General features: G+C 39.2%; 1 protein-coding gene across 1 annotated transcript in view; it reads left to right on the forward strand.

Annotated features, from left to right (window-relative positions):
- The window catches only part of LOC117524367 (FERM, ARHGEF and pleckstrin domain-containing protein 1), a 142820-nt gene extending 123931 nt beyond the window's left edge, over positions 1-18889 (forward strand). Inside the window, exons 21-27 of the mRNA XM_034186127.1 lie at positions 4382-4471; positions 4723-4805; positions 7422-7531; positions 7818-7981; positions 13501-13608; positions 17219-17370; positions 17452-18889. Coding sequence (XP_034042018.1) covers positions 4382-4471; positions 4723-4805; positions 7422-7531; positions 7818-7981; positions 13501-13608; positions 17219-17370; positions 17452-17533 — 789 coding nt within the window. The 3' untranslated portion in view covers positions 17534-18889. The remainder of the gene's footprint in view (positions 1-4381; positions 4472-4722; positions 4806-7421; positions 7532-7817; positions 7982-13500; positions 13609-17218; positions 17371-17451) is intronic.
- The last annotated feature ends 1444 nt before the right edge of the window (positions 18890-20333 follow it).

The following is a 20333-nucleotide window of genomic DNA, read 5'->3' on the forward strand; positions in this document are numbered from 1 at the left end:
GCTGAAACAATCGGTTTGCATAACCAAAGAATTTCTGCACAAACTGTCAGAAACCGTCTCAGGGAAGCTCATCTTCATGCTCGTCGTCCTCATCAGGGTCTCGACCTGACTCCAGTTCGTCGTCGTAACTGACTTCAGTGGGCAAATGCTCACATTCGCTGGCGTTTGGCACGTTGGAGAGGTGTTCTCTTCACGGATGAATCCCGGTTCACACTGTTCAGGGCAGATGGCAGACAGCATGTGTGGCGTCGTGTGGGTGAGCGATTTTCTGATGTTAATGTTGTGGATCGAGTGGCCCATGGTGGCGGTGGGGTTATGGTATGGGCAGGCGTCTGTTATGGACGAAGAACACAGGTGCATTTTATTGATGGCATTTTGAATGCACAGAGATACCGTGACTAGATCCTGAGGCCCATTGTTGTGCCATACATCCAAGAACATCACCTCATGTTGCAGCAGGATAATGCACGGCCCCATGTTGCAAGGATCTGTACACAATTGTTGGAAGCTGAAAATGTCCCAGTTCTTGCATGGCCGGCATACTCACCGGACATGTCACCCATTGAGCATGTTTGGGATGCTCTGGACCGGCGTATACGTCAGCGTGTACCAGTTCCTGCCAATATCCAGCAACTTCGCATAGCCATTGAAGAGGAGTGGACCAACATTCCACAGGCCACAATTGACAACCTGATCAACTCTATGCGAAGGAGATGTGTTTCACTGCATGAGGCAAATGGTGGTCACACCAGATACTGACTGGTATCCCCCCCTAATAAAACAAAACTGCACCTTTCAGAGTGGCCTTTTATTGTGGACAGTCTAAGGCACACCTGTGCACTAATCATGGTGTCTAATCAGCATCTTGATATGGCACACCTGTGAGGTGGGATGGATTATCTCAGCAAAGGAGAAGTGCTCACTATCACAGATTTAGACTGGTTTGTGAACAATATTTGAGGGAAATGGTGATATTGTGCATGTGGAAAAAGTTTTAGATCTTTGAGTTCATCTCATACAAAATGGGAGCAAAACCAAAAGTGTTGCGTTTATATTTTTGTTGAGTGTATAACTTGCCATAGGTCACATGAGAGTTTCAAGTCTTTGTTTGATGCGTTGTATAAAAATGTCTGACAAGTTCATGTATCCATTCCCTGACCTGGTTAAAGAAACCTGGCTGCAAAAGTAGTCATTTGTATCAACAAAAAACAACAAAAAGTATGTGACCCCTGAAAATGATAGAGTAGAGCTGGTGGCTCAATGAGATAATTCATAATTCATTTATTAGTGTGATAAAAGCATGTACATAGAACATATAAAAGCACACATCGAATATAAAACAAAAATTTAAATATAGTTTAACATTAAACATTAAAAATAAGATGAGCACCAAGGAGGGGGCTAGCAGCATACATAAAGTAATATGTTAATTTACAAAAATTCTCCATTAACTCCATTAATAATTTTAAAGACCTCAATAAGGTCACTGCGTATACGACGGTCTTCTAATGTTGTTAGGCCCAACTCTTTAAGTCTGTCTTCATAACAGAGATCAGCCAACTCAGGTATGAGTTTGGTAGCCCTCCTCTGCACTTTTTCTAACATTTGTATTTTTGCAAAAATGGAGACCATGCCTGAATACAGTATTCAAGGTGAGGTCTTACATACGTTTTATATAATATCAAATAGGACTCTTTATTAATATAATTGAAAGTTCTTCTAATCATAGCTAACACACGGTTAGCTTTGACTGCTGCATTACTTATATACTTAGAAAATAAATTATTTGTAATTAAGATTCCCGGGTCTTTTTCTTCGCTTACAGTATTTAAAGTAACTCCCCTCATTTTATATTGATAACAAGGGTTCTTGGAACCAAAGTGCATAACTTTGCATTTTGCACTATTAAAACCAATTCAAATGACCAATCAGTTAAATTATTTAAGTCTATTTGTAAATTATTATAATCAACTAGAGATAATACAGGGTGGTAAACCTTTGTATCATCAGCAAATATTTTACACTGTGTATTTACAGAACCAGATAAATCATTAATAAATACTAAGAATTATACTGGTCCCAAATCTGACCCTTGTGGGACACCACTACTGGGACACCACCACACTTAAGAAATTTGATCTATTACCATTGACATGTACACATTGCTTTCTGTTGAAATGAAAATTTTCAATCCAAACATTAATTTTGCCCTTAATTCCCATTTTATAAAGTTTAAAAACAAGTCTAGCATGGGGAACAGAGTCAAATGCTTTTCGAAAGTCTAAATAAATTGTCTCAAAAGGAAGACCTTCATCGCATCACATAATTTACAGATATGAGACGTTAGACTCACCAGTCTGCAATTTTCTGAAGCTATTTTATCACCCTTCTTAAAAATGGGAATAACTTAGGCAGTTCTCAATATATCTGGTAACACACCCTGATCTAGGGATTGCCTTACAATACATTAAAGTGGTAAATAAATACACTCAGCTAGTTCTTTTAATAACTTAGGGTGGATATCATGTGATAAGGAATTGAGCTACAGATATATAGACCTGGGTACAATTCCCAGTCAACCTGCTTGTCAAGACACATCATGTCCGTTGTCTCAATCCACCCAGCTATAAATGTACCGGTCTTGGCTGGGGAAGTAACCTGTTTTGAACTGGCTTCCCATCTTGGGGGAGTTGGCCAATTTGATCCCCTTCACACAATGGAATCTGGGCATAAGCACAGACACTAATGTGCATATGTAGGACTTGCTTCTGAGAATGGAGAGACTGTGTATAAAAATGGCTGTAAATACTTAATGTCATATTTTTGTTTAACCCTTCTTCTTGAATTAAAGTAGAATGTTTGCACTACAGGCACATCTTGATTGTTTCGTTTCATCTGTATTCTGGTGTACGGAGACAAAAGTGGCAGAAATGGTCATTGTCCAAATACTTATGGACCTGACTGTTTTTACTGCAGTGATCTCCTGTTCTTTCTTATTGTGAATGACTATTGTTGGGAAGGTTATTTTTGACATGTAAAAGGTTGCAAATTAGTAGGTCCTCTGTTAATATGTAATACATAGTGTAACTATTTTAATTACTTAATCAGAGTACTGTAACTCACTACTTCTGATTACTCTTCTAACTGGACAGTAAAGCGGAAAATCTTAAAACTATACACCTGGCAGTGTACACCTCACAACAATGATTACTGTCAAACCTTTATTAAAAGTTCTTCAATATTAGATTAGATTAGATAGAACTTTATTGATTCCTTGGGAAGACTCCCTCAAGGAAATTGAAGTTCCAGCAGCATTGTATAGCAGCATACAGGGTAAGAAGCACACAGAGTATGAAAAGTGAAAGTTAAAAAAAAGGACAGTTTCCAAATATAAATATGTGTAGAAATACCAGATGTACTGGTTTACTGGCTACTGCTGTTCCTCTCCTTCCCATCCTGTGTCTTCCTGTTACTCCTCCTCCCCCTGAGTGAGGAGCTGTACAGTATATATCTTGATATAATATAACTTGAATTTAGATTGCATGGTCACTTGCAGAACACATCTGCTCCTCCCCTGTGTCTCCCGGTGTCCACCTCTTTTCTGTCCCTCGAGCAACAACATTCCAAACAAACCTATTGTTACAAAAAAACTGTTTATGTGGAATAAACGTCACCAGATTTGTTGCTAGATAAGATTTTTATTGACAGGGTAAGGTCAGAAAGTTGCTAAATTGGCAACACTGAGACAGAGTTTGCTGAGCAGGCAGGATTTGGTGGCGCAAAGTCAAAAAAAGGACCAATCAAATTCGTCTCCATGGTTTTTTGTGACCCACTTTGTTCATAAATTAGGAATTCCTGCACAAGAAAGATGGAAAGCATCATAGGCCTAATAAATATTTTTCACATTTGATGTTGTTATTGGATCCAAATGTATTCACCAATATTTTGAGTAGTAACTAGAATTTAATTACATAGATAAATAAATAAATAGAATTGTAATATTACAGTTTATGGGAAAAATAATTCCATAATTCCATTACATATAACTAATTTACTCTCCAACACAACAGTAGATGTGCTGCAAATGTTATTTATTATTATTATTATTATTATTATTATTATTATTTTGTTTTTTGTTTGTTTTTTTGAGAAAATTTCCCAGAATGATGCACCAGCTACAGCTCAGTGAAGCTGTAGATATAAGATCAACATAAATACTTAACAGATTCTTGGCAGTGTTTATGATAGAGTCTCCTTTTGAGGAAGTGACAAACATACAGGTTTCTACCTCAAAAGAATTAGAAGTGGATTTGTTTGATATTTCATTTTAGTCTTTTTTTTTTTTTTTCCTGCCATTTTCTTGGTGCCTCCTTGGCGTTAGTTCAACGACGTCATCTTGTACACGAGTCGAGGGATGACGGTGACCAATCAGTTCAAAGTGCACAGGCAGCTGCCACTCCACGGCATGACAGTAAGTGCTTTGTGTCCCAGAACGTGTCTGTCGCCAGTTTGTCATTAATGGAAAAAAAGAAAAGCATGAGCTCCCTCTCACAGCTGGACTCCATCTCCTTTATCTTCCTCCCAAAACTTGATCATGCACATCATTCACCATCACGTTGTTTGTGTCCTCCCTCCTTTTCTGTCTATTTTGGTGCCTGCTGTCCCAGATACAGCCACTCTCTGAGTCTTTTTTCTTTCTGCATGGCTGCGTTCTCCTTGCAGATCAGAGAGAGTGAGGATGAGTGGGGTGTGCCTCACGCCTTCACGTTGATTGGACAGCAACAGTCGGTGGTAGTTGCAGCAAGGTAAGAACAGACGCTGTGCAGCGGGCAGGGTTGGGAGGGTTACTTTAAAAATGTATTCCAATACAGTTACTAGTTACCTGTTGAAAAATGTAGTCAGTAGCGTAATCCATGTACCATAATATTAAAGTAATGTAATTTGATTACTTTCAATTACTTCTGGATTACTCCAATATCAAATATGCTAATACAGACAAAAGAAACTAAATATAAATAGTCTTGACCACATAGTACAGTTTATTAAGCAAAAATAAAAGTTTTTTTTACATGGCATGCTCTGTTTTACTTCACATTATGAATTAAGAGCACCACAATATTGTTTTAAACGCACCCAGTGTTCACCTGCTAAATTTTCAACAAAAAATGCCAAAGAAATGAAGGATAATGAAAACTCAGGCGTGTGCGGATGAATTTGTAATTAAAAGTGGCTTGCAAAACAATATACAAAACAAAAAAGTTCTGATACTTGTTCAGTAAACATAAAATGATCTTACTTTAGTCTTTCATTGACATGACATGGCATTGACACCATGTTTAACATATCAGTCCACTTACTGAACTTTCAAAATAAGAACAACAGCATAATGAAAACCATTAAGTAAATACTGTCAGTAAGGAGGCGTGTTCGCCATTTTAATTCCGGGCAAGTTAGTGATTTTTGCGTGCATAGAAGTTCAAGAAACAGGTGGAATATGCCGGAAAGCTGCGCATGTTGGCAAAGCCACAAACGGAGGAACAAGGGAGACAATATTTCCTTCCATAAGTAAGTGGTTTTGGTTCTTCTTGTCACTTTGTCCGTGATATTTGGATGATAAACAGCTGTATGTCTCCTGCCGTACCTGTGTCGCCCGATGACATGGACCATTAACTCTTCACTTATGTCTAATTGATATTTTCCACTGCTAGACCAATGTCTAGTTAAAATACTTGCCGTTAATGATTAAAATTGTTCGACAAGACTGGGAATTTTTTTTTATTTGCACCTTAAAATAATGAGATTATAATGACCCGCGCTGTGCCGCTCACAGTCACACACACATAGAGATGTGTACCCACACCACTGACTTCATGAATGAAACTTGAAAAATAAAGGATAATTGTGTAAAAATATAATATATATATAAATGTAATGGTTTTAGGAGCTGCGTTGAACAGCAGTTGCTGCAGCAGGACGCCTCAGCTCAGCAGCTTGAACAGCGCAGATCCATGTAACTTTCAACACTATTTGGGAATGTGTGTGTGTCAGAGTAAGTTTAATACTTTCCTGACATAATTTAATGTAATTTAATTTTACTGGCTCGATATCCAGGTCAAAATGGCATTTTTTAACATGTATTTTGCGAGCATTTTTCTGAGTGTGTTCAGTTGCGAATCTCCTTTGAAAATGCATTAACATCCGGGTACTTCATCAATATTTTGTCCGGTTAGGAGGCGTTATGCTGTCCACATTTTTGTTTCAAAGAAAAAAAAAAATTACATACAGATAATATCATAAGATGCATTAAAATTGTAATCCTGCGAACTAATCCCCATTTTTACTAAATATACCTGTGATCTGAATACGTCTGTTTTTCTGTAACTGTAGCGGAATACAGTTACCTTTTTTTGTATACTAATTATGTAACACCGTTACATGTATTCCGTTACTCCCCAAGCCTGGCAGCGGGACCTCACGATCCTCAGCGGATCCACTCTGCATTCATCCCTCTGTGGTGTCAAAATACAGCACTTCACTTTTCCCACATTTTGTTATGCTACTGCCTTATTCCAAAATGGAGCAAATTCATTTTTTCCTTCAAGATTCTACTCACAAAACCCCATAATGACAACATGAAAGAATGTTTTTTTGTGAAAAAAAAATTTTTTGTGAAATTTTTGCAAATTTAGTAAAAATAACAAACTAAGAAATTGTGTACATACGTATTCACACCTTTTGCTCAATACTTTGTTGATGCACCTTTGGCAGCAATTACAGCCTCAAGTCTTCTTGAATATGACACCACAAGCTTGGTGCACCTATATTTGGACAGTTTTGTCCATTCCTCTTTGCAGCACCTCTCAAGCTCCATCAGGTTGGATGGGGAGCGTCGGTGCACAGCCATTTTCAGATCTTTCCAGAGATGTTCAATCAGATTCAGGTCTGGGCTCTGGCTGGGCCACTCAAGAACATTCACAGAGTTGTCCTGAAGCCACTCCTTTGATATCTTGGCTGTGTGCTTAGGGTCATTGTCCTGCTGAAAGAGGAACCGTCGCCCCAGTCTGACAAGAGCGTTCTGGAGCAGGTTTTCATCCAGGATGTCTCTGTACATTGCTGCATTCATCTTTCCCTCAATCCTGACTAGTCTCCCAGTTCCTGCTGCTGAAAAACATCCCCACAGCATGATGCTGCCACCACCATGCTTCACTGTAGGGATGGTGCCTTGTTTCCTCCAAACATGACACCTGGCAAAAATAAAATAAATTAACTCATTAATTAATTTAAATAAGCCTGTTTTGTGCATAGAAGAAACCTTAGATTTTTTTTTACTTCAGTGTATGAAAAATGGGAAAGAAAACAATATTAATATTGTATTTTTGTTGACTGTAATTTCTATGTAATGTGTGTGTCTGTCCATGAAGTTCTCTGATGGAGATGGAGAAGTGGATGGAGGACATAAAGATGGCAGTAGAGATGTCAAAAACCAGCAACGGACCGACCTCTGACCTCCAGACCAGCATTTTGACTGAAAGTAAGTCGGCAGCCTTTTTGTAATTGTTACAAAGATGGTTTCTGTGGCTGGTGGTTGTGATTCACTTGTCATTTAAATTCTGAAATGTGTGTAACATCGGTAATGTGTCTGTGATTGCTGTGAGACAGGTGCCGTAAATAGCAGTTTCCCAAAGTGATCGGCTCCTCTGCGTGTTTGATGATGACGTTGCTGTGTGGATGATCTGATGTTGTCTGTGTTTTAGCGCCCTTCTTCCTCACCCGTCCTGCTCATTTGTCTAGCAGTAACAACCTCCTGACTTTCCCAGAATGCCCCGAGGACTCCTCGGCGGAGGCGGAGTCCGAGGACGACACGACGCCGTCGCAGCCCTCCCTGGAGAGGCCCGCCCCTCACCGTGGTAACACCATGGTGCACGTGTGCTGGCACAGGAACACCAGCGTGTCCATGGTGGACTTTAGCATAGCCGTGGAGGTACCAGCCACACCCTGAGCCGCAGACCCGCCCCTCCCCTCCTGCCTCGTCCTTTTCTCTGTTCCTCACTTTGTGCTGAAATCACTCTGACAGTCTGTCGGTGGGAAGAGTATTCTCCGCTCGCTTCTACTCTCATCACACTTAAATTCTGGTGAATGAAAACCATCTACAGTAACAGTCTTTTGCTTTCAAAACACAAGCAGTCTGGATTATTGATATTCCATATTCTGGGTTTGTTTTTCCCAACAAATTTTTGTACTAACTCAGCAGCTGTTTTGCATTTTTGCTCCTCTGTAGCCTGCAATTTTTTTAATCTAGAAATTGTCTGAGCTGTGCTCACTGCAAGATGATTTTGTTTCCTGTAAGAGACAGCGATACACCTTCTTGATGCTGGAATCAAAAATTTGGGGTGTATAAGGAGCTAAACTGTACAAAATCATGTGCAAATATGGTCAGAGTCCTCAAGATTTTATATCAGTTTGGATTTTGGTAGTTTTTTTTACTTTGTGTCAACAGAAATCTAAATTTGAAATTTTGTACACCTTTAATGCAGCTATTCAATAAGCTATCTTGTAAGTTATTAAAAGGCATAAAAGCAGATTAAACTTTATAGCCAAAAATAACAGGCAGTGAAGAAATGCATTCTTTAAAACAAAAAACCTCAACAGCACAGTGAGATAGTTGTTGGGACCTTAAACAAGACACTTTGCATCACGTCAGTCTACCGAGCCATAAATGGATATCAGCTACCAAAAAAAACAGCCTGTGTCCAGGGGGTATTGTAACTCTCATCTGCTTCACATTACAAAATCTAGGGATACACACCTGCACCAATGAGCCATGTGGCTTAAATATGACTTTTTTCATCTGTACCTACTGCTTTAAATGGAAAGGAGCTGCTGAGCCATGACCCCTTTCCAAGGGCAGAGGAAACCTGTGAGTGTGGCGCATGTAGCTGGCTCAGTGGGCATGTTTCATATCAAGCAGAAGTTCAGATGTGGACTTCTGTGAAATATGTCACAGTCATCTAACATTTGCTGTTTTTCTGACAGCAGAAAAATGACTGCTGGTATAGTTAGAGGTGTGGATTTTGACATGAATGTCCAACCATATTTAAGTATAAAAAGTGATTGTGCATGAAATGACCCCTTTAAAAAAAATTGTGCTGTGCTATGAATCATGGTAGAAATTCAGTAAGTTGAAACACATATCGCAAATTCCTGTTGTATTATCACATTCCAGAACTTTATTCTCCACTGGTGCAACCAATCAAATTGCTACCTGTAAAAAAAAAAAAAAAAAAAAAAAAGAGTTTCAGTAGTTTTTAATCTTTTTGAACTGTTTTCATCCTCCGTGAGGATACTGTTCCCACTTTTCCCTCGTTTGCCAACCTTGATCCAGCTTGGCATTCTTGTCTAAACTCTAAACTTTGGCTTCCTGTGTGGTTCTGTCTCTTTTCTCCTTCCGTGGTACTTGGAATCTCTCAGCCTTTATAAATAGAGAGAGAGCAGTACGTAGACGTTCTAAACCGCCTCATGTCACACTGCAACAACGGATCCTGATTTGGGATATGTAGCCTTCTTACAACCCAGCTGCACCCTAATCTAGTTCTGCTCTTCCTCTGTTGTGGTAATGATGTCCTCTTCACAGCGTGGACACGCCGTGGTCGTTATTTTCCCCTGCCGCTGCATGCCTTTGTCTCACCTACTCAGTCTCTTTGTTTCTGTCCTCCCTTCCTTCTTTTCCTCCCTTGTCTGTTTTTTTCTCTGTCTGTCTTCTCGCCATGCATCTGTGCGTTCCTCTGCGATAGAGGAGCCTAGTCCTGTCAATGAGAATGCGGTCCCTCTGACAGGGCCCCCCAGCGGCCAGGGACCAGTGCCTCTGTCTCTTATCTGCTGGTACCGTGTTCAGAGCCTCTCCTTTAGTGAGTCCTGCAGGAGTCTAGAGGTAAAGGAGCCAGGCAGCTAGGAGAGGCCCCCTGTTACAAAGATGCCAGAATGGCACACTTAGAGCACATACCTCCACCAAGGATCACAGCACCTCAACGTTTAACTTCATGACCCACACATTTCTACTGAATAGATCGGTTTAATGTGATGCCGTTTCCTTAGCGAGAGTGGTTTCCAGCTCCAAACTACTCATGAAGGCAACACCTTTGCCTAATTTTACGTGACACAAAGGCTGTGTCTTAATTCAAGGGCTGCATGCTTTGAAGGTTGTGTTCTACATAGACCTGCACTTTCGAGACCACAGAGGTTAAACTTGCTGTTCTGAAATGAGACTGTCTAGTCCATGGAGCATATCCCGGTCCTACCTTCTGTTGCCTAGTAACCTTGACATACACTCGTAACAGTATAGTAATCGTTTTCAGTACTTATTTATACTGTACTTCACATATGAACATTGCTTATTTATAAATGCACATATGGAGCCCGATACTGTCCTGTTTTTTTAAGTTTACCGATCATTTTGTCAGGGAGAAAAAGTGTAATTACTCTTGGAATTGTTTGGGCTGCGAAAGATGCACTTGTGGTATCCTTTGTTTTTAGAGGAAAGAAGGCTTTGTTCTTCTGCCGCATTCCAAGGAGCCCTCAAAATGAGACAACCTTGTCATGCCAAGGACTGTAGCCTTAGAAGGATGTGGTCCCAGAATTGGAACACAGCCGCTGGCTCAACAGATTAACTGACTATGCATCGCTAAATTTAGCAAACCACCCATCCCTTATCATAAGTGAACACCCTAATGGTTTTTATTTCATTCCACACCCACATTTTTAACAAGGTCCGCACAAATATTTTCTATTAAGGCCAAGTAGAACCATTTGATTTGATTTATGGAAGCTTAAAATACTCTGAGACAACATGGACTTTAATCGAAGTCAGTGTGTGACAGTTTTGCAATCAAGTCCAACCCCCTGAGGCCAAGGCCAAGTTCGAGTCCTGCATCTTCAAGGCCGAGGCCACAGCATCTTAGGCCGAGTGTTATACAAAGTCTGTCATAGCTGCCACAGGCAGTTCCCATAGGCTCATGCTTAATTTCAAAACACAGCCAAGTGAGTCGTACACAGCCTTATATACAGTCATCTTTAACATACTTTTTTGACGCACTGTGTTAGGGTCACAGTCAGTAATGCATTACTTGGGTGAATGAATATTATAATGTTTGGATAGTGATGAGGCTTTTACAAGGTAGTACTTATAGACGTAGTAAGGTGTAGCATGTGTTTATGTGTGCATGTAGTACTGTGGAGAGTAGAAAACAATGCATTCAAGTATTGTGTGCATAAACCATTGTACGCATATTGGCTTGGCTTATTCTTCAAGGCTAGATGATGCCTAGAGTAATTACACAGTGAAGCTGAGGCCAAGGCATCAAAAATTCGGCCTCTAACGCTGGTGTGTGCTGAAAATGGGAATTTCAGGAAGAACAACAAAAAAGCCAAGGTCACAAGATTGATGCATTGCCAAAATTAAAGTTCTGAGCGCTAACCACCACACTACACAATCATTAGGTTAGATGAAGTGATCAATCAGCGTGAAGTAGAAGGAAATGAATACGCTACTTTGACATCCACACACTGTTTTACTTTTCACGTGGTTTGTTGCGGGCATTTGTGTTACCTCACATGGTAGTCCATTAGATAGATAGATGGATAGCTTTTATTGTCACTGTCATTACAACAACGAGATTTCCGCACTCACGTTCCACATACAAACAGCAATTAATCTACAATTATTACTTGTTTACCGTAATAATGGCACACATTAGAATTAGGACAACACATATACATTTGACATTGTTTATGTGCACTAAACTTGAAACAGTCCATTTGAGGCGATGTGAGTGTGTTGGTAGCCGCTGCAACTGTCTCACCAAGGACTGAATAAATTCCTCTGGAGGTAAACAGTGGGCAATTGACTTTGAGGCTAGATAGCCTGTAGTGTTGCAGCTGAGCAGTGAAAACCACTTTTTAACAGTTCCACTTGAACAGCCAAATCCCAATTATGAATTAAGAATATTCATCGGCCTCCGAAGCCTTCAGCTTCAACTGCAAGGCACGCATCAGCTCCAAGGTGTCATCCAATTTGCGTCTGAGTTCAAGAGTCATCGCAGTCTTAGAATGCACTGCCTTGCCAACCTCGTTAATCATGACGGACAAGCAAGGGCCCATGGTTCTTGATGCCGCCGTCTTGCCAATTTTCCGGTAGATCAGGGCAGCACATAAGCCAAAAAGTACCAGCCCTGCTGCTATGAGACCAAAAATGAATAAATCCTCAACGTCCTCAATGGAGAAAGGCGCCAAGCATGCCACACGCCAGGAACTCCAGGAGTCGAGGACATAGCCCGCAGGATACGTTCCATCTGGGCAGGCAGGATCCCCCGGTCCTGACCTTCTTGTAGACAAAATGGTGTCAATAGCGTTCAGAGACCAGCTGATCAATTCCATGGTTAATCCAATAGTAGTCCAATAGATCCAGAATCCAATATACTTTTTGAGGAATTCACAGCCTGGTGAAGTAGGGACTTGAAGGTTAAAAGCAGAGAGATAAGGGAGAGTGGAGCAGATGTGACTGCCCTCGTCGGAGTCCCAAGCTGTTATGCAGAAAGTTAGCCACAGCATCTTCAGAAAACTATCTGAGCACCAGCTTTTTACCTAGATCAGCCTCAAAATTTAATTCGCCAAAGGTTCTGGCAAAAACGCAACATCCTTGGTGGAGGTATGAGAAATTGTAGGTCCAGTGCTAGAAAATATTGTTTTTGTATAAATAAAGCTTATGCTGTTGAGTTGATTTTCTTTTTAAACTATTAGAAGATAAACAATTATTAGGAAGTCATGCCTGCTCTATAGTTAGACTCAAAGTGCTCAGTAAGAGTAGACGCATCTTAATATCTCCTGTCTGTTAAAATTCAACACATGCAACAATAGCCGGGGTGTAATGATGTAGTCGGTGCACACTTTTACTTTACATTGTCTGCATAATCTCAATGAAACCAAACTGTTCTTAGAAACTTTTTTTGCTCATCTTGAGGTAAAAACTGGATTAAAAATAGTAAACCGGAATTAAAGAATGGATAGAATGTTTGACAAGGGAAAATTTTGGTCAGTGCTTTAAGTGAGTAATTTCTAACTCAAAAACAGGTTTTGCAGAATTTTGAAGCCTGAATATTGCTCCCAATTCGGTATGAAATGGAAGCCATGCTGAGTGCTTCCACCTGCTGGATGGTTCACAAATGTGCATCCATAAGAAACCATGTGCAAACCTCTTTTAAAGGGGTTATTTCACATAGTCAGCAATTAACTTATTTTATAGAAATCAAATACAAATTTCTGTGAATAATGTCCTCATCTTTTCAGTGTCACATATTCTTGTACCTTTTGTATTGTGTAAGTAGTGTTGTATCTTGTATGTTGTGTACTGGCGCATCATTACACCCCTACACGTAACCGTAAGAACTTTTAGTACATACGTGCACCTTTATATAATCCAAATTTAACTGAGTTTCTCTGCCATTTTAGAATCAGCTTTCAGGAAACCTTTTGAGAAAGTTCAAGAACAGTAACGGCTGGCAGAAGCTTTGGGTTGTCTTCACCAACTTCAGCTTGTTTTTCTACAAAACTCACCAGGTACTGTTGTTGGACTCCAGCAGTTTTCCCAGTGAATGCACCACATTCCTCCTCCTCCTCACTCTGTTGCACTGGTACAAGTGTTGAAGTCCTTGTGGTTCCAAACACCACATCTGTGTAGAATGTCAAATCAGTGTGTCATACTGGATTTTGCACATTTTCCCATGCAGTTATTTTTAATGCCCCGCCTCTTTGTACGTAGTGCGTTAATATACTTACATCTGTCTATGAGCATACGTGCGGAGGCATATTTTTGAACACGACAACTCGTTACACCATACACATGCATTCTGGAGATTTGATGAACCAGTGAGATTTGTAGAGTTGTTTGGTGCATATATTGCATTTTATGAGGATGAAGTAGTTTTTCTTGTGAAGATAATAATTAATAACACAGAGGACACATGATACTTACACCATACAGCTGTATTCTGGGGATTAGTCATGTGATTACATTAAAGGTTGTTTACGACATATATATTGCATATTAATTTGATTTAAGTAATTTTCCTTTTAAACAATATGATTCATTAATAACTCGTGGTACACACTTGCATGTACTTACTCCATCAGTACATTCTAAGGGGTAGACAAAATAATTACATTTCAGGGTTCTTTGGTGCATATATTTGTTTAATAATGAGGATGAAGTAATTCTTGTTATGACTACAACAACTCAGAAATAACACGTGGTAGACGCGTGTTATTTCTGAGTTGTTAGATACACCCTATCTACACCATGCAGATAGGGTGTAAGTGTCACAGGGAGTTTATGAACTGGTGAGATTTTAGGGATATTTGATGCATCTCTGTGTGTTATTAAAGCTCAAGCGACCAAGATGTTTTAGAGGAGACTAATATGACCGAGTGAGGTTATTTATGACCCCACTGACTTTATATTGGAATACTTCTCTATAAATGATTGTTTTAGGGTTCTTCATATTTATTTCACTCTCTCATATATTTGTCTATCATCCTTTCAGCCTCACTCTGGGCATCAACAATCAGTCTCAGTGCTTGTGTAGTTGTAAATCTTTCTATTCTAGATCTGTTGGCCATGCTTTCCTGCAGAACAGTAAAATATAATGATTATAGTTAATTATAACATCTGAAATCTCATCTTCCCAGGGTCATAAGTGACCCAGCACAAGTGTGGATTTTACTTGCCACACGGATCGGCCGATCCTTCCAAAATTCTATAACAAATGCAGGACAAATACTCAACTCAACTCAACTTTTATTTCTAAAGCACGTTTAAAATGAAAGCAGTCGACCAAAATGCCATAATTAAAAAATGGGCACCAAGTTACCCCCAATCGTAAGTAATGAATTAAAAATAACAATAATAATACAATTACAATGGGCAATAAAATAGATAAAAGATAAAGTCAAATAAAGAGTAAAAAGTAGTAGGAAATAATTTATTTTGATTTAATTTAAATTTATTTTATTTATATAGCGCCAAATCACAACAAAGCTGCCTCAGGTGCAACGCATAAGTAAGGTCTAACCTTACCAACCCCTAGAGCAAGCACACAGGTAACAGTGGTAAGGAAAAACTCCCTCTGATAATATTGAGGAAGAAACCTCAAGCAGACCAGACTCAAAGGGGTGACCCACTGCTTGAGCCATGCTACCGAAACACTACAAATAAGGTAAATTTGTCAGCATTAAGCAACAGGGAAAACAGAAGAAATACTAAGGTGATCTTCTTATGGCCTTGGACAGTGGACTCATCTCTGTGCTTGTTCTGTTAGACCTCAGTGCTGCTTTTGATACTGTTGACCATAAAATTTTATTACAGAGATTAGAGCATGCCATAGGTATTAAAGGCACTGCGCTGCGGTGGTTTGAATCATATTTGTCTAATAGATTACAATTTGTTCATGTAAATGGGGAATCTTCTTCACAGACTAAAGTTAATTATGGAGTTCCACAAGGTTCTGTGCTAGGACCAATTTTATTCACTTTATACATGCTTCCCTTATGCAGTATTATTAGACGGTATTGCTTAAATTTTCATTGTTACGCAGATGATACCCAGCTTTATCTATCCATGAAAACAGAGGACACACACCAATTAGCTAAACTGCAGGATTGTCTTACAGACATAAAGACATGGATGACCTCTAATTTCCTGCTTTTAAACTCAGATAAAACTGAAGTTATTGTACTTGGCCCCACAAATCTTAGAAACATGGTGTCTAACCAGATCCTTACTCTGGATGGCATTACCCTGAGCTCTAGTAATACTGTGAGAAATCTTGGAGTCATTTTTGATCAGGATATGTCATTCAAAGCGCATATTAAACAAATATGTAGGACTGCTTTTTTGCATTTACGCAATATCTCTAAAATCAGAAAGGTCTTGTCTCAGAGTGATGCTGAAAAACTAATTCATGCATTTATTTCCTCTAGGCTGGACTATTGTAATTCATTATTATCAGGTTGTCCTAAAAGTTCCCTAAAAAGCCTTCAGTTAATTCAAAATGCTGCAGCTAGAGTACTGACGGGGACTAGAAGGAGAGAGCATATCTCACCCATATTGGCCTCTCTTCATTGGCTTCCTGTTAATTCTAGAATAGAATTTAAAATTCTTCTTCTTACTTATAAGGTTTTGAATAATCAGGTCCCATCTTATCTTAGGGACCTCGTAGTACCATATCACCCCAATAGAGCGCTTCGCTGTCAGACTGCAGGCTTACTTGTAGTTCCTAGGGTTTGTAAGAGTAGAATGGGAGGCAGAGCCTTCAGCTTTCAGGCTCCTCTCCTGTGGAACCAGCTCCCAATTCAGATCAGGGAGACAGACACCCTCTCTACTTTTAAGATTAGGCTTAAAACTTTCCTTTTTGCTAAAGCTTATAGTTAGGGCTGGATCAGGTGACCCTGAACCATCCCTTAGTTATGCTGCTATAGACGTAGACTGCTGGGGGGTTCCCATGATGCATTGTTTCTTTCTCTTTTTGCTCTGTATGCACCACTCTGCATTTAATCATTAGTGATCGATCTCTGCTCCCCTCCACAGCATGTCTTTTTTCTGGTTCTCTCCCTCAGCCCCAACCAGTCCCAGCAGAAGACTGCCCCTCCCTGAGCCTGGTTCTGCTGGAGGTTTCTTCCTGTTAAAAGGGAGTTTTTCCTTCCCACTGTAGCCAAGTGCTTGCTCACAGGGGGTCGTTTTGACCGTTGGGGTTTTGCATAATTATTGTATGGCCTTGCCTTACAATATAAAGCGCCTTGGGGCAACTGTTTGTTGTGATTTGGCGCTATATAAAAAAATTGATTGATTGATTGATTGATTGAAACAGATGTAATCACTCATTTAAGAAATGCCAGAGAAAATAAATAGTTTTTTAAAGAGGATTTAAAAGTCTCTAGGGACAGATTGACAAATTCATATTCGGAAACTTTTTTCCGATTAAAATTTGAAAAATGGTACATAAAAATATACGCCACTCGGTTGCTTGACATTTAGGATGCAGATTTGCATAAACCTTTTCGGAAGGGTGTGGGGCAGTCTCTTGATAAATTGTTTCATTAAACATTTGATATTCGTTGGGCTTTTTTTTTTTTTTTAAGTTCCCGTAATTACGTTTGTCTGTGTTTTTCTCAGGATGATTATCCGCTAGCCAGCCTCCCCCTGCTGGGGTACTCAGTCACCATTCCCTCCGAGTCCGAAAACATCCACAAGGACTACGTCTTCAAGCTGCACTTCAAGTCTCACGTCTACTATTTCCGATCAGAGAGCGAATACGCCTTTGAGAGGTGCATGGTGATGCCGTCACCCAGATTGCACATCTTCCCTTTGTTTGGCGCTTCATTTAAACTGCCGTCTTTTCCCCACAGGTGGATGGAGGTCATTCGCAGCGCCACCGTTTCGTCCAGTCGCGCTCGAACGTCGAACAACAAAGAGCCCCGCATTCACTGATTTGGCTTGTCCCCTTGACCTCTCTGTTTACTCCTTGTCTCCTGGACTCTTTTTTTTTCTTTTCAACACATTTCTGGGACATTTGTACATCGAGCAGCGTCTGCGCACATTCTGTGCTTTTTTTTTTTCTTCTTCTTTTCTTTTTTATGCTTTAATGGTGACACGTCCGCTGGTTTAGACTGCATCAGAGACTGCATTTTTACTCAACTCTGAAACCTCTTTTTAAGGATGTCATTTTATACTGTTTTGTAAGAGTCTTGACCATTTTCTATCTTTACAGTTTTGCATTTTGTTGTCGGTTGTTTTTACAGCAGATGCATCTTTCTTAGACCGTTAAAACTCTCACTGCATCGTCTTTTTTTGGTGTACTTCATATTACTGAAAGCAGCTGCTTGGATCGTGTCCGGGTTTAGTGCCAAACTGCTTTATATCAAAGTCCTGGACTTGCTATTTTGTTACATTATTGATAAGGAGTGTCTTCTATAAACTGAGATTTTAAAAGTCACATACAGCTGGTTGTTCTTTAAAGCTACAGTATGTAGGATTTAGGGGGCATTTATTAGCATAAATGGAATATAACACTTGGCGTCACATGTTCATTAATATGTAGTTACCTGCAACAATGAATCTTTGTGCTTTTATTAGCTTAAAATAAGACCTACATATCGACATGGAGATGTAAAGGATCATGCATATTGCTTATCACAAGAAAAGGCAAGGTAGCATGAATCCCCCTCAGCAAAACAGCAAAAACGTGAAGGCAAATAAAATCGTAACCAGCAAACGCAGAATGCAATCTGCAGCCTCACCACTAGATGACACCAAATCCTGCATGCTGTAGCTTTAACTGAACACTGTGTTTTGTGTCAGAAAATAGAAATAGAATAATAACAATCTATTTTGATGTATTATCGATATAACTGATGTAAATGTAGCCCGAGCAGCTGCCAGCACCACTAATGCCATTTCAAGTAAAGTGAAGATTTGCTGATGTTTGTTGTATGAATAATTTTTTTTAACAGATCACCTTCGGGTGTATGAGAAAATGTGGGACATATTCATAATCAGTGTATTATGAAGGTAACAGTTATTGAAAGCTTTAAAGATTATGTGTTTTAAAAGAATAAGAATAATAAAATAAAAACAAAATATAAACTTTCTGTTCCAAGCACTATTGCCCTCACTGGACTTGGCTGCCTCCTGTATACATGAATGACATTTTATGTGTCTAAATGAATAGAAATATGCATTTGACAGGGTTTTACAGTGACGCATGTGAGACGGAAAACTGCAATTTTCCAGACAACTGAGAGATATTTGGAAATGAAAGCAATAAAAACCTCACTCAAAATCAGATTTGGAGTGTTTTTTTGTTTTTTTATCTGCGTCATATCTGCATGTGTGAGAGAGAAAGTGATAGTGCGCGTGCATGTCTTTGCAGCCGTGGCCGCTAGGTGGCAACATTGTTCAACGAGTACTTCTCTTTTACATCCACAAAGTTTCACATAAAACGATTTTTAAATCTATTACAGTGACAAACGCTGTCTTCATTTTATTTGTTATTTTTTTATTTTTAGCAGATTAATTTCCATCTATAACAGCGGGTAAAAAATGCAATAAAATAGAAACTGGTAAGCTTTATAACTTCTTAATTTTAACAATGAAGTACACGAGAACACGTTTTTTGTTTGCTTTTTGTTTTGTGTGTGTGTGTTTTTAAAAGGTTTAAATGGCAACTATGGGCTTAAATGTATTTGTTGAATAAATGTTTGATCGGTCTATAATCACAAATCATTTCATCTCACCACGTGTTACTGATTTATTTATTTGTATATATAAGTAACTAAAACTGTTTCTTTTGACAACTTAGCCCATATCAGTAACAAATATATTATTTTATATAGTTTTTAAATTTCAATGTAAATTGTATATTTTCAGATGTGGTCTGTAATTTTTTTTTTCTATTTTTTTCCTACTTTTTCTATGGTACCTCCTTTGCACCAAAGCAGGCAAACTTATAGCACAAGTACCATAAACGTAGTTTCAAAGAACTTTATTGTCATATCCATTTGCATGTACATCTTCAAGTATAAATCCAACATAGTGCATTTGAACTACATTTTACTGGACTTTGATTGACAAACAGCTTGAATAAACAGTCAAAAGACCTTTGTGAAAATTAAACCAAATGCAGGTAAAAAAAAAAAAAAAAGGAAAAATATTTTTTAAAGCATATGGTACAAGAGAGACAATATACAGAATACTAACTGAACTAACAAGTGGATAGCATTCTTTCAAAGTTATTTAATGAGTTTCCTCTCTTTGTGACACAATATTTTTCCAGTAAATGCTCAAAATGAGCCAAGGAACTCATCAAATTAAAAGTAAAATTGGTGACGTCTGTTCCCAGTCTCCCCTAACAGCCTGGTTTTTCCATTAAAAAGGAGCTGCAACATGAATTTAAACTGTTAATCGGTTAAATAGTAGTTACACTGCATGTGCTCCAATTATGTAATTTCTGTGGCAAAACAGAATTATTGATCAGTCATTCATTACAGCTCAAAGTCCAAGCCCCCGGCAGTGGGCGTGGCTTGACGCCGGTAAGGGGCGGAGTCCTGCTCAGTGAAAAAGCAGATTAAACACCTCCATCCAATGAAACTCTCTTCAGAAGAGCTTTTCTTCTTCTTTATTATGACAGCTGCGTGAGGAATAAAACAACAAATGACAACTTTTGAAAGCGGAGAGTATGAGGCGGAGAAGAAGAAGTGAAGCAGCGGCTCCGCCACAACGTGCGCGCGCG

This window comes from Thalassophryne amazonica, chromosome 14, assembly GCF_902500255.1.
Source record: "Thalassophryne amazonica chromosome 14, fThaAma1.1, whole genome shotgun sequence".
NCBI lineage: Eukaryota > Metazoa > Chordata > Actinopteri > Batrachoidiformes > Batrachoididae > Thalassophryne > Thalassophryne amazonica.